At 39.5% G+C, this 13,700-nt stretch overlaps 1 protein-coding gene and 1 long non-coding RNA gene across 2 annotated transcripts in view; one reads left to right on the forward strand and one right to left on the reverse strand.

The window, feature by feature from the left end:
- On the forward strand, positions 1 to 3,472 carry LOC141944706 (uncharacterized). Its single transcript, XR_012629311.1, has 2 exons — positions 1 to 368; positions 2,892 to 3,472. It is a non-coding gene; the product is annotated as an uncharacterized LOC141944706 (long non-coding RNA).
- The window catches only part of SLC13A4 (solute carrier family 13 member 4), a 26,543-nt gene continuing 15,735 nt past the window's right edge, over positions 2,893 to 13,700 (reverse strand). The window contains exons 9-16 of the mRNA XM_074871763.1: positions 12,677 to 12,796; positions 9,731 to 9,832; positions 8,539 to 8,640; positions 7,373 to 7,470; positions 6,084 to 6,214; positions 5,147 to 5,308; positions 3,646 to 3,783; positions 2,893 to 3,030 (exon numbers count right to left, since the gene is read on the reverse strand). Of these exons, the coding sequence (XP_074727864.1) occupies positions 2,893 to 3,030; positions 3,646 to 3,783; positions 5,147 to 5,308; positions 6,084 to 6,214; positions 7,373 to 7,470; positions 8,539 to 8,640; positions 9,731 to 9,832; positions 12,677 to 12,796 (991 nt within the window). The remainder of the gene's footprint in view (positions 3,031 to 3,645; positions 3,784 to 5,146; positions 5,309 to 6,083; positions 6,215 to 7,372; positions 7,471 to 8,538; positions 8,641 to 9,730; positions 9,833 to 12,676; positions 12,797 to 13,700) is intronic.

The raw sequence follows: 13,700 nt of genomic DNA on the forward strand, positions 1-13,700 counted from the left end.
TCTGGGGGGAGAATCTGGCTGTGATGCATGCACGGACGGATCTGATAAGGAAAAAGGGCCAGTACAGTGCACGGACTTCCTGCAAGTGCCCGGTGAGACATGGCAGTGAGAAGTGCCAGCAGCTGTGGACATGGAAGCGTGCTGAGAGCACTGAAACAGGAGGGAAGCTGCAGGCAAAACTCCTTGCCCAAGTCCACTCCAAATGTCTCTGCACCAGTCTCGTGAGAAACAAACTATGCCAGAGACTCATGGAAATGTTTCTGAAGAAATACTGTTCGAGATGTGCAACACAGCACCAAGCAATTTCCATTTACCTAGTGCTATTGGTGTTATTACCGAAGAGTGTTTGTGGCCACCCTGTTTGATTTGTGAGTAATCCTAGATCTCCCTAAAGCTGATTGGCATGACAGCTGCTCGTCTCTCTTGCAAATGAGAATATTGCGTGTTCATATCCCTTGGGAGAGGTGAGGGATAGCATGGTCTGATGGGATCTGAGCTGAGCCCAGAAATAAGTATGAGAAGGGTGGAGAGTGATTTGTTGCTGAGCAGCTAAGCAATTTGAAGATGGTGGTGGATGAAGCATGAAGTGAAAAGGATTAGAAGATGAGTGCACAGTAAAAGGCACAGACTGGCTAAAGCCTTGGGAAAAGAGCAAGCCAGAAAGAGCTTCTTGGCAGGGGGTGAATGCTTGAAAGTAATTTTGGGGACTGTGAACAGAGATATCCTGCTTGTGTGTGGGGACAGGACCCTTGGTACTGCAGACAGCCCCACCCACTGAAGTGCTTGGTCCTGGAGAAGGTTGCCCATGTTGGTGGACAGGCATTGCAGCCTCTCCTGTTTCAGCAGCTTTAGCGCTGGGCGCAGCTTGCTGGGGGACTGCAGCTTGTGCTGGGAGGAAGGCCGGGGCACCTCTGCTTTAAGCACCATGTCAAGGTGTGTGTCCAGCAGCAGCTGCTTGCTGGGGAGCAGGAAGACACCCAGGGAGGGGAGACAAAGTGGCATGGAGGATCTGAATCCCAGAGGCAGGCATGAGTTTTGTATGCTGGGGTGCAGCAGAGCAGCAGGCTCAGAATAGGGGGAACACAGGAATTGGGGAGGTGAGAAGAGTTGAAGAAGTGAGGCTGAGGTCTTGTTTCATGAATTAGGAGGGCATAGGGATGCACTGAGCCACTGATTCACAGAAACACTGTTTTTCAAAACCAAATTTACAGGAATGACTATGAATAGCAATTGTTTTGCTAAAGGATGCTGCCTTCTGCTTTTGGTACAAGGGCTAAGACATGCTTTTGTGATTTTCCCATTTTACTCCTCCTCTGCCAACCTATGACTTCTTACTGTATCTGTTTATTTCTAAGACAAGTCTGTGGGATCCCTCTGTTTTGACATAAGTAGTAAACCAGCACCTCTCAACACTACTTCACTGAGGGCTTGGTGAGTTATGAGGTGAAATATATCCTATTTATATTCTCATAGAGCACCAGAATGTGCAGTAGTGAATAATTTATTTTATTGACATTTTATTTTTGCAGAATAGACATTCACACTAACATCTAGAGAGCCTAGATTACAAGTGGAAAGCATAAAAATTCATTAAAGTATATATATAAGGAGTGTGATTACATGAGATCCCGTCATCCTAATATACAGCTTAAATGCATTGACATTAAAGAAATTATTAAAGCCAGGACATAATACAAGAGAATATTTACTGAATATCACAGGGATCCAGTCAGAAAAGCAGGGCATTCATTTTGCAGGTGGTGAAGAGATTGGCCTTTTGGTTTCGTAGTTATTCGCTCTATGTCACAGCTTCCTGCATTTGAAGTTCCTGTTCTCTGGGCTGCTAGAGAGCAGGTGGGTGTGATGTTCAAGTCAATGTGCACAATGAGGAGATACACCAGCACCACTCCACTTCAGCCCTCTCCCTTCTTACTCATGGAGTAGCACTGAGTGCTATCTTGGATGAGATTGTACTTTCTCTGTCAGGGGAATCATAACTGTCTAACTATCTAAACAGCAGCCAAAGAGAGAGGAGAGCAATAGGTCTGTTGGCCTGGTAAAGTTTTGCTGGTCACAGCTTCCCCTGCTGAAACGTTCCCACTGCAGTACAATGATAGAGAAAGGAGGTATTGAACAAAACTTTCTATCTGTTTCTGAAACTCTACCTTCCAAACCAGAGATTGCAAGTACTGCAATATTGGAAACTTCATACTAGTGCTGTGGAAAAAAACCCATTCTCCTTCCCAGGAGACTTCTCCTTCCTATCTGTTTGGTGGTTTCTGTTATCCCTTTGAAGTGCTGTAGCTGGTAGCTGGTAGCTGTATTTCTGTCCAGGCCATATAGGTTAGGTGGGAAAGTGTTTTTCCAACACAGTGATGAGTCACCTCAAAAGACGAATAGTAATTTGCCTTGGAAAGAAGTAGGCTTGTAAAACTCAGGGTTTAGGAATAAGACTCATCCTTCATTCACTGTAGGAGTCAGCTGTAGGACTGAATATCCTACTACTGTGTACAGCAGTGTATGTATACTTGTCTGCTGTCACTGGAGTCCTATATGCCCTGTTTTACAACTACTACATAATTGTTCTAGGGCATGAAAAAGCCATAGGCAAAGAATTTGGAGGAGAGGTTTCTTTCAGAGTTATGGTGTCACAGGGAAAGCAACAACAGAGCAAAGCTAATCTCTCCTTTAACTCACACTGATTCAGAGAACTGAAAAGCTTACTTAGAAGACCTCCCTGTGGATTTTCTTCATGGTTTTGCTATGGATCCTGGCTCTATGTATAGATGCGTTTTCTCCTTTCTTTCACATGTGCAATGTACGTTTAATATTTTGTCCCATCTTGCTTTGGTCTTGCACTTTTTTCTTTTTTTTTTTTCTTTTCATTGCAGATTATGTTTGGCTAGTGCCGTTGCTGACCGCTGCCCATACTGGAAAAGTATTCAGCTGGAAGAGTCTAATGCCCCAAGTGTTGATTGCCACCATGACAACTGCCAGGCCAATCAGATTTACACCCAGGCCAGCTTTCACCTACAAAAGCATCAGAACATGATCAATGACAACTTGATCAAAACTAGTTAACATAGAAGGCAGTAGGGTGTATATATGTATGTATATTGATTTACATATAGTGTGATTTCTAGAGTCAAAAAAAGCACAGTGAGTGTTATGTATCAGAGTGTACGTTGTGGGAGTAGTCAGGAGTGATAGTCAGAAGTTGGTGCAGCTCATTGGAAAACTGCTCAGTTTGTCGCTTGAACTCAGTCAGATAATCAGAATGGGGAGTTATACTACACATAGCAGGGTGATAACTACATGACTTACTGTGGAACAATGTGATAAATCTAATTTCTCATGCTCTCCGGCGCTTGTCTTAACAGGTCAGTGCAAAGGACTGTGTACTCCTGTTCTCTGATACCTCTTTAGACCATTACATTCGTAAAAAATAAAGATGAGAAATGTGCATATTCTACAGCAGGTGTGTGGATGTTCTTAACCTGACAGCTTGGTTGCATAACAGCAGTGCAGATCAATATGACTTTATATTAGCACCAATATCATCATTATTATTATTGCCTGCTGTATGTGGGGACAAGGTGTTGAGGTTGGGAAGCATGGGAAGATACACCCGATCTTAAGACTTACCATATCTTTAATCTGGCAGTGCCCATAACTGAAGACAATGGCATTTGGAGGATTACCCACTGGCAGCATCACCGCAAATGAGATACACATGGTGACAGGAATCAGAGTGTATAAAGGGTTGATAAGCAGGGTTTCTGACTGGAAGGAGAGAGGGAGAGAGGTGTTTCACTTAACCAATAAAAGCCACTGCTCACAATTAGGATGAAAGGACCCTCTCTGCTTTGTGTGAAGATCAGATTCTGTGAACCTCACTGCCCTAGTTTCTAAACTTGTGTGGAAGGTTTTTTTGTTGGGTTTTTTTTTAGAGTATTGCTATAATTTGGAGCTGCTCTAGGGATTTCTCGAGACATTTCACACCGAGGGAGGGTGGAGATTGCTACTATTAGGCTGCCTTGGCTCTTTCTTCTACTTGTTCTCCATGTCATTCTGTGTTGTGTCTTCTGGATCTTAACACTGACTGCCACTTCAGTCTTCATCAAGAGAAGTCACAACTGATTGACATGAATAACTTCGTTCTGTTGCTGAAGATACTGAGACCATTATGTAAAGTCATCCTGAATGGTGGTTAAGAAAACTAGTTGTTCATAGTCCAAACTCACATGGTGAGAAGGCAGTGGTGATGGAATGTTTGTTACAGTGGACTAAAGAATAGTCCTTCCACTGCAGCCTTCACTGCACCTTTCACTGGTGGTGAAATTCTGCATTTTTGTTTATATTGCTATGGCCTAGTTTTACGTCAGAGGGAAAGGTGAGGGTGTTCACAAGGCTAACTTCATTTTGTAGAGGGAGGTGTCTCCAGGTTACTTTTACAGTCAAAAAAGATACACTGTCTTCAAATGGCAGTTCAGACTACTAAAGGTAGATTACTGCTCTAAATTTCTCTTTAGGAGAGTCTCTTTCTGCATGGAGGAGAGATAAATCTGAACTCATAAGCCATACAAACATAATTACTTATTTTCATCTGACCATATCTTCACATTACCTCAGAGCTGTTCACATAATGTACTTTGGGACAATCCCATAAAATTGTTGTAATAGGGAAACACAATTAATGACCTGCATTCTTGGTAAGAAAAGTTTCACATTACATAAAGGAAAAGAAAAGAAATGACAGTTTTCTGTAACTGCTATTCCAATATAGGATGAAATTTGTATCTCTTTCCTCTGCCTTTGTCACGGGTCTCCAGATTCTTTTCTGTCCCTTACAGACATCTCTGCTTTCCATGCTGGATGATAGTACACTTACCAGATCACCCCCTTGAACACATTTAAATCTGGAGGGATTTGTCTGAGAGGTAGTGAATAAATTTCTTGGTGCTAAAATATGCTTTTGGTTGCCCAAGTTTATTATTTTTCCAAAGCCCAAGACTGCAGAACAGTAACTTGGAAACTGAGGCTGACTTTCATGCAAACAGAGTGCCAATACCCTGACATCCTGCAACATTCCCATAAGCATGTCAGGAAACAACAGACTAAAAATGTCATTGTTGTTTTTACTCACCATGCTGCATAAAATAGGCAGAAAGATGGTTATGGTTGCTGGATTACTAACAAACTCTGTCACCAGAGACACCAAAATGCAGGCCAGCAGAGTTACAGCCCAGTAGGGAAGGCTGCTCAGGGAGAGCATTTGGCGTCCAATCCATGTAGAGAGGCCAGAGGTCTGGGGAAAGGACAGAAGCACAAGAATTAGTAAATTCTTAGGGTGTTTGTAAAACAGATTCTTCTCTTTGGGGCAGTTTGCATCAGAGGATCCCACCAGGAAATAAACAAAGTTTAGATCAATGCTTTCTTGCATTTCCTTTTGTTCAGTAAACTGGATTTCACTGCAGTGCCTAATAAATAGTTGTCCATAATAACAAAGAGATACATTTGGCAGTTGGTAACATTAAAAAGGCACCAAGGCTGATCTTCCCACTTTCTTCAGCATGTGGGGTATTGCAAATTGGTGATGAAGGGTTGCACAGGCTGGGTAGAATTCATGTAGGAGTCTATAGGAGACCTAGATGTGTATTCACAAATTACACTGAGTTTAGATATAGTCAGTAGAGCCTGGAGTGTGATTTGTCCAGTCAGGGCTAGGAGCTTGACTCAGTCGCCCAAAGAGGAGCATCCAGTGGCAGCTGAGATGTTCCCCCTCTGTCTGGGTAGCTGCTAGTTGAGAAAGTGTGAGGTATCCCTCAGATCCCATGCCATGTCTGCCAGTTTTACAGGAATATGTAGATATTCTAAAGCATCTGAAATTACACAATTGTCTTGAGCTCTAACCATCTTTTTGTTAGCTAGATAGCTGTCTACTGAGTGAAGAGAGTAGGGACTAGGTTATATACCAACTTGAAAGTATCCACATTGTAAATCCAAACTGGAGAGCATACAAAGGGATAAAAGTACAGGTTTATAATTTTTTTAGGAAGGAGGATAAAAATCTAAATCAGTACCTTGCATCCAGCTGCTAAGGCGTAACCTCCTCCAACCAACACTACAATCTCCCAGGGCATGGTCTTCTGAAAGTCCTTCCAGGTAATGATGGGATCCAGTGTGTTATTGTCTGTTGACTTTTCACCATCTCCTATATCAAAATAAAGCAAGTGTGTGACCAGTATTACATTGACCTTTTTGCAAAGATCTTCACATTTTTCACACAGGTAGGAATAATGTAATATCGATGGGAGTTATCTTGAGAACTATCTGTGAGAGAGGTGAAGAAGTGTGAAGCATATTTCTCTGGTTAGGTCAGCCTCAGAAAATGCAGCATATTAATTCCAAATGTCCTTACTTCCCCTTGGCTGCTCTGTTGATGTGAATAGTTATAAAACTCTGTGTTTCATTCTATTGCTTTTTGAGGGACTGTGTGCTCTGTTGTGTACACTGTGTTGTGCATACACATGTGCAAATTATCTGTAGACTACAAAAACGGAGTTACAGTGGGATTATTTTCTCCATGAAGGGCATTTTCTCTCTCCAGTAGGCCATGAAGCTTGATAAAGTGCATTTATGTCCCTAAGTTTTATCTGAGGACATTATTTTTTTAGACTCCTGAGTATTTTCTTCAAGTAGGAGTTACAGCGTGTCATTTTTTCTAAATTCTGCATAATATATGTCAGTATTAAAAAAAGCCATAGCTATATACATTTGTAATCTCTACATAAGACTATGTAGGCAATTCTGTTTTCATACAGGACTGCTGAAAGTCTGGCACAACAAGCTGATCAATACCACTGAGTGCTACCCAAACATGAATGTGAAATAACAATCATTGTTATTATCAAGAATGACCGTGAGAGAAGCATTGCACAAAATTGGAACTTTGTCTGACATTTACTGACCTCTTTTATGTTTATGACATTATCAATGATTTCTGTTGTATAAGTGATGACCAAATTATTTACTAGAGCCTATCTTCAGCCAATTTTGCAAACATCTGCATTATAGTTCTCTATAAGGAACTCCATCTGAACCTTTCCTAAACCTCAGTCCTAAATTTTGATAACTCTGTTGACAGAGAAGAGATGTTGGCCTCAGTACAAGATCTATTTGTCATCTGCTGGTTGAGACAATATGAATTAAAGCAACAAAAAAGGGAGTTTGTTGTAGGAAGGGCTGGTATCAGAGGAGAAACTGAACCCTGACCTTCCACAATAAAAATCTCTTCTTGGAACATTTTACAGAGAACAGAAAGAGGCACTGAAAAACATGCCAGATGTCTTTCTTGCTGCATCTCCCTCACCTTTTTCCCGTTTTCCAAAACATGGCTTTTTTGCTGGAATCAGGAAAAGGAGAAAACCAAGAAATACGGAGACAGTGGCATCAGTCCGATAACCTTTCCTAGGAAAGAAACAATGGGGTTAACATAAAAACACACTAACAGAAACATTTCCAAACAAGGTACATGGCTCCAAGCAAATTGTTGCAGGTGAAGTTGTATTTCCACATCTTACTAACAGCCCACTGGAAAAATATGTCTGCATACTAAGGATACAAATTGGATTTTATTCCCATTTGTTAGACTGACTCCTGTAGCCAACTTCAATCACTGCTCAACAATTTTTAACATTCCAGTGAAAAGAAGAAATCCCTTTTGATTTACAAATGTATTAATTCTGAGGTACAGAAAAGTAGTGTGTTTGCTAGAAGCAAGAAACAGTAAACACATTCTGGGGAAAAAGCCAAACCCAAGTGATCCTTTGAAAATGGACTGTAGATTGATTTTAAATTAAATGTTTAAAACTCATTCTGAAAAAGTATTTTGAGGAGTGCTAAACTCCAGAGTTCCTCAGGAAATCCCAATATTAGAAATTGTTTTTCTGCCAAAATTAGGATGAAAAATTAAAATAATTTTATTCAGTAGAAATGTAAACAAAATTTAAGTTCAAATCACTTATTCTTTTGTATACATTGTGTGTTATAGTTACTTTTAATATAATTTCTTTCAACATTTAAAAGAAAAATTATTTGCCTCAGTCACCATTTTGTGTAATATTTAGTTGCACATTTTCTTGATAAAATTTATCTTCAAAAAAATACAGGTTTTGTCAAAAATTATTATTTTTAAAAAATAATGAACAAAACCGGTTTGAGTTACAGTTGCAATCTATTCCAGTGACAGCTTCTCTGTGAACGCACTAAAATGTTTTAACTTCAGAATCTGACCCTCCTATTTTTTTACATTTGAAATGTTTATTTTACTTTCTCAAGTCACTCTGCTTACTGAGAAAGAATACAAATTAAACAGATGTAGGTTAAAAATCAAAAATCCTTATTTTTGAATAAAGACTTCATTTTTTACCACCTTGTAAAAGTGACTGATGGTGTTTTTAAGGCTAAAAATTATTGCAAAAAACCAGAAGAAGCAAGGCCATATTCTTGTGAAGTTGTTTAGGGAATTTCACTTACTTCTCAAAAAAAGATGACCATCCGGGTACAAAGCCAGGTTCACGAGTAAACCAAAGCAAGGTCATTAGAATGAAGAAAAATCCAGTCACCATCTCAGGATAGCTAGAAATAAAAGCAAAAATAAAAGCTGGGAATTAAATCCAAGGTCTGTTTGAAAACTGGAGAGTAAGTTCCAGAAGAAGTAAGAAAGCAGAAATTGGTTCCAAAAAAGAAATAAAAAACATATGGAAAATAGAAAGGAAGATTAGTTTGAATTAAAGAATTCTACATTTGTCTCTCAGCTGGGAACTATCTAAACCCAGTTAAAAATAGACTAAAAATATCCGTCTGTATTTGCAGTTCAATAATTCATGAGTAAGACCTGAAGGAAAATATTTGTAAATGCTTGTTTTGTATTTGCATTATTATCTGATTAAATGTGTTAACAAGGTAAAGCTCATGTTAATATTCCACTGTAAACACTTTCTGTTGTATATTTTAAAGTTTAGAAAGCGTAAGAGCAAATGAGAATGTAAATTAGCACATATATTTTAAACACATGGTATAAATATAAGGTGACTTGAGGATACTGAATTTTAATTTAGGATAGATTTAAATTACGTATGGTTTCATATTTAGGGACAGTCTGAACAACAGTCTGGATTCAGAGTTGATCGTATTCAACAAGTTGATCTGTCAACATTTCAGTAGAACAACACAAATGTTTTGGGAAGAATGGATTTTATGAGCTATCATCCCTTTTCAAAAATGAAAATCTTGCAAAATAATCTTTTCAAGACACATTTCTTGGCACCCTGAATAAAGATTATGGGCAACTAGGAGGGCTGAACATCTCATGGTGTGGGAGATTGCTGCAAAGTGCCTGAATTGGGAAGAGGGTTGCTTTAATGATTTAGTTAGTTCAAAGATAGAGACAAACCTTGACTCAGATAATCTTTGGACCCTGGTATAAACCTGAATATTTCCTTTTATTTCCTTTTTCTTTAGAAATAAATAAATGAGTAAATAAATGTATGCTTGTAACAAAGTCTTCAATTTTAGTTCATTTTTGCATTTAGTTCTATCCTGGAACGGAGAAGAAAGAGCTGACAGTTTAAGAATAATCTATGTGAGCCAAAGGCGACGTGGAGGGTAATGAGAGGATGGTCCTGCCTAGAGAGGTAAATTTCTGAGGAAGGCAGGTCTGTTTTACCTAACATTTCCCAGTTTCTTATATTCTTCTTGAATTCTTCTCTCTGACATTTCTTCCCGTTTGGTCTTCTTCTTCTTGCTCACAGAACAGGTCTCTTTAAAGCTGAGGTAGATAGAACAGTAAAATCAGACAAGGGCATCAAGTGAAAAAAAAAAGTAATAAAAAGTAACAGCAATGAGGCAAACTGAGAATTCCAGTTGCCAGGGGCTCTTGGGAGAAGGTGTGGCTGGGGCAAGGCCTGATGGTAATGGAAAGGGAAATTACTGCATGTGTTCTTTGTATAGTGTAGTTTCCAGATCTTCTGAGAATCAATCCTAAACATAGTAGGAAGGTCCTCAGGGTGCTCTGACTAATACTGACTGGTATCACTGAGCCATCTTGAGCTGTGACTGGTCTCCCTTTGTGCAGGCTTCCTCAAACAGCTGGTGGTGGCCAGATTTTTCTGGTGCCAGAAACCTCTAAAGGTTGTGGCTAATTTCTGTCATCACATAGAAAGACCGTGACAGAGGACAGCTATCAATAGATCTTTTAATGGGGGAACTGTAATGCTTTCCAGTTGGATCAGGGGTGTCCAACCATATGGGGCCTGGTCTGGCTTTTGAGCCCAGATTTGACATGAATATTCAGTATTCACAGTAAGTAATGGGGGAAACCTGTGCTGAAGGTCCAAATAGCTTTCATGACCTGCCTGCTTCTACTAATATTGTTTATAAACCAGGCACAATCAGTGTAGCACCAAATTGCCTCTGTCACAGAGGCCAAGGCAATCAGCCTAGTGTTTTGTCATGGTGAAAAATGCCAGTACTTCTGCCAGGAACATACAAGCACAAGCACATTTCATAGCTGAATGTATTGAAACCTGTTATACCTTTGTGTGAAGATTAGGTGAAGCCCTTAGTTTATTCAGATTGCCTTCATACTATAACAAAGCCTGCACATTCCTAATTGAAATTAAGATACTTGCAAGCTCACTTTATCCTTTTCGTTTTATCCTTTTGAGCAGCACTGCTTTGCTGTGCTTTGAGCCACAAACCTCTGCTCCAGCTGTACCCTCTGTCACACAGAGGTGTGTAGTGGGTTGAGCTAAGCCAGTCTAAAATAGGCTGCAGCAGCAGAGACTTCAGTGACTGAAGTACCATGGGAGAAAAATGGCCTGCCTTTACAGTTCCTGCTATCTTAATATCTCATTTGGTACCCCACTAAAGATCCGTGCCATAGCACTGGCCAAACCATGGGCTACGATCTCTCTCCATGTATCTGGTTAAGGCCAGATTCTCAAAGGAATTTGTGTAGGTCAGGATGCAGGCAGGCCTGTCTGGTTAACAAAATGTCTTAAACAGGCTTTCCATTTCACTTGTAAATAGCCATCTATGTGACAGTTGGTTTTAGCACACTGAGCACTGCCCTGCACTTAAGAGTATTTAAATTTCCTTGCAAACCTTTCTGTTAGACTCCAATAAAATCCACCAGCAGTAATGCAGCTTCTGGAAGAGAGGAGCTATATGGTTTATAATGTCCAGTTCTATAGTAACAATTCTACCCTCAGCTCTGCTTTGCTTGCAAAAATCATTTTGTGATTTCATTATCCTTTCTCTTTGACCTAGTCTATAGCCTAAAAACCAAGTCTGATATGTTCCAGCTGGGCCAAATAGAATAGACTGGTGACACTGGGCTTCCTAGAAAAAAGCATGAACATTACGGGAATTCAGTAAGCATTTATTCACAGGCATTAGGCAGCTCTTTCAACATTTTATAAGTGTTTCTAGGCTTAGGAGGATGTGAAGACAGAGTATTGTAACCAAGCTCCTAACATAATATGTTCTTTAATGAACTGCAGTGAACAGGAGTCAGAGATTAAGGAGGCTTGGAATCAACCACTACTTCTCAAAAAGTCGATAATGCTTTGGTCTCTGGTATTATTTAGAACAATATTAATCAGCATTAGGTCTTGGATGCAATGTGGAATTTCAATTATATTTATTTTTTTTAAAAAAATAAAGTAATTGAGGGTCATGTTAGGGCCTGTTTCAAGATTAAAAAAAAAAAAAAAAGGACTTATTTTAGCCTTTTAATTTGGAACTACAAGGTTCAAGAGACTGACTGAGAGAAGGACATGGAGCTATTCACCTCTAAATTACCTCTTCAAATCTAGTCAAGGTCAGCAGCAAGCAGAAGTCATTATCATTTTATTCATTGTCTTAGGTGAAATGAATCAGTGATGTCAGTTCAGCTTACTTTTAAGAGTAAACTAAATCAAATTAAGGTCACTTTAATTCTGAGTAAATATGTCTGCACCACAATTTAATGCAGATTAACTAATCCACTCTAAATGCACACATTTAGTCAATTTTCATTAACTTTGCTGAGTACCTCTGCAAAGAGAATACGTGGTACAAATTAACTAGGAGACTGAACCTTGTTCTTATTTTCTTAAGCTAAGGGACTTACTGGTATCAAAAGGTATTTGTCTCTTAGGCTGTGAGTCCTTTCCACTTTAAAGAGAAATATATATGGAGTCTATTTACCTTTAATTTTAACTGGCCTTACATTAATTTTACTGAACAGGGGGCAGATCTGAAAAGTAACTTGTTCCCTTGCAGTTATTTTTCTATTCATCTTGTAAACTGTACTTTTTCAATAGGACTTTTAACAAGATTTTTGTCCACAGCAAGATCCTCATGGTCATGAGAGTCAAAAACTCAGTTGAATGCATAGTGAGGATTTCCATCAGCAATACTAAGGCACTTCACTCTCAAGCAACTATGCTGTACGCTGCTGTCTATGCAGCACAGCTAAGCAATAAGATTTCCTCTGGTAATTGTTCTGGCAAGAAGGAAGTTGTGCCTTAGTTTTTGTTATTTGCAACAGGAAGGATGAGACGTGTTCTAGATGAGCCACAGATGCCCTGCCTTTGTAAGCCACACATCTTGAACAACCTGCACTCACTTGCAACCCAAGAACAGCCAATGCATCCAGAACCAAGTCAGGACCAACATGATGAGGGAGATGGGGAAACTGAACAAAAACCAGGTTCCAAAATTCACAACTTCAGCATTTGGGTAGTGGCTGTAAAGTTAAAAAAAGGATGCACAAGAAGTTAGAATGGTGAAAGGACAGGCACCTCCAATATGCATAGATGCATACACATATATATGTATATATATTTGTCATGGCATGATAGAAAAATTCCATCAGTATGTATTTGCAACAGCTGTGTTACATGTGCATAGTGAAACCAATTGCCAAATAATGTCAATCATTGACCGTGCCCCACCAAGAGTTGAGCAATATAGCATTTCACACCTTTAAGACCAGATGGTCTGGATTGTCTAGTGAGCTTCAAAAACCCTTAGAGTTAGCAGGAGTGAAATTCTGACCCTACCTGTGGTTTTTGTTAAAGCTCTTTTTAGTGTCAGCAGACTTAAGAATGATTTCACACAGAGTCTCTTTGTATGTCTTATTGTGGACCACACAAATAACTATAGTCTGCTGGCCTCTGACAAAGATGTCTGATACGTACATTTGATGGAATTGTCATAATAGCAAGATCTTTAGAAATTCTGTAAAATCCAAACCCTTGGGTTAAAGATGGCTTCTGAAATTAGTTTTCTTTGCTACCATCATTTTAGAGGGAGAAACGAAGGATACCATGGCAGCAGTGGCAGAGGTAAATGATCAGAATCAGGTTTGAGTTCGGACACATATCTGTTCATGATGAGAAGTACCACCACTCTTCTGACAGAGGTAACATTCATGTCTTTGAGAGCCCTGGGCATATATGATAAAGGAAATAGCTGACCAGAGAGCTGCTTCCCATCTTCTCTGAAGCAAAGGTGTAAGGCCACACTTCTAAGTTTATTTATTTTTGCACTACATGTTGAGCAGCCCAAGTAACACTAGTGATGCCTTTAGGTTCACCATAAGAACTTGCTTTCTAAGAACCCATAGAACAACTTGAAGCTGATTTTAT

The sequence above is a fragment of the Strix uralensis genome, chromosome 5, assembly GCF_047716275.1.
Source record: "Strix uralensis isolate ZFMK-TIS-50842 chromosome 5, bStrUra1, whole genome shotgun sequence".
Classification (NCBI taxonomy): Eukaryota; Metazoa; Chordata; class Aves; order Strigiformes; family Strigidae; genus Strix; species Strix uralensis.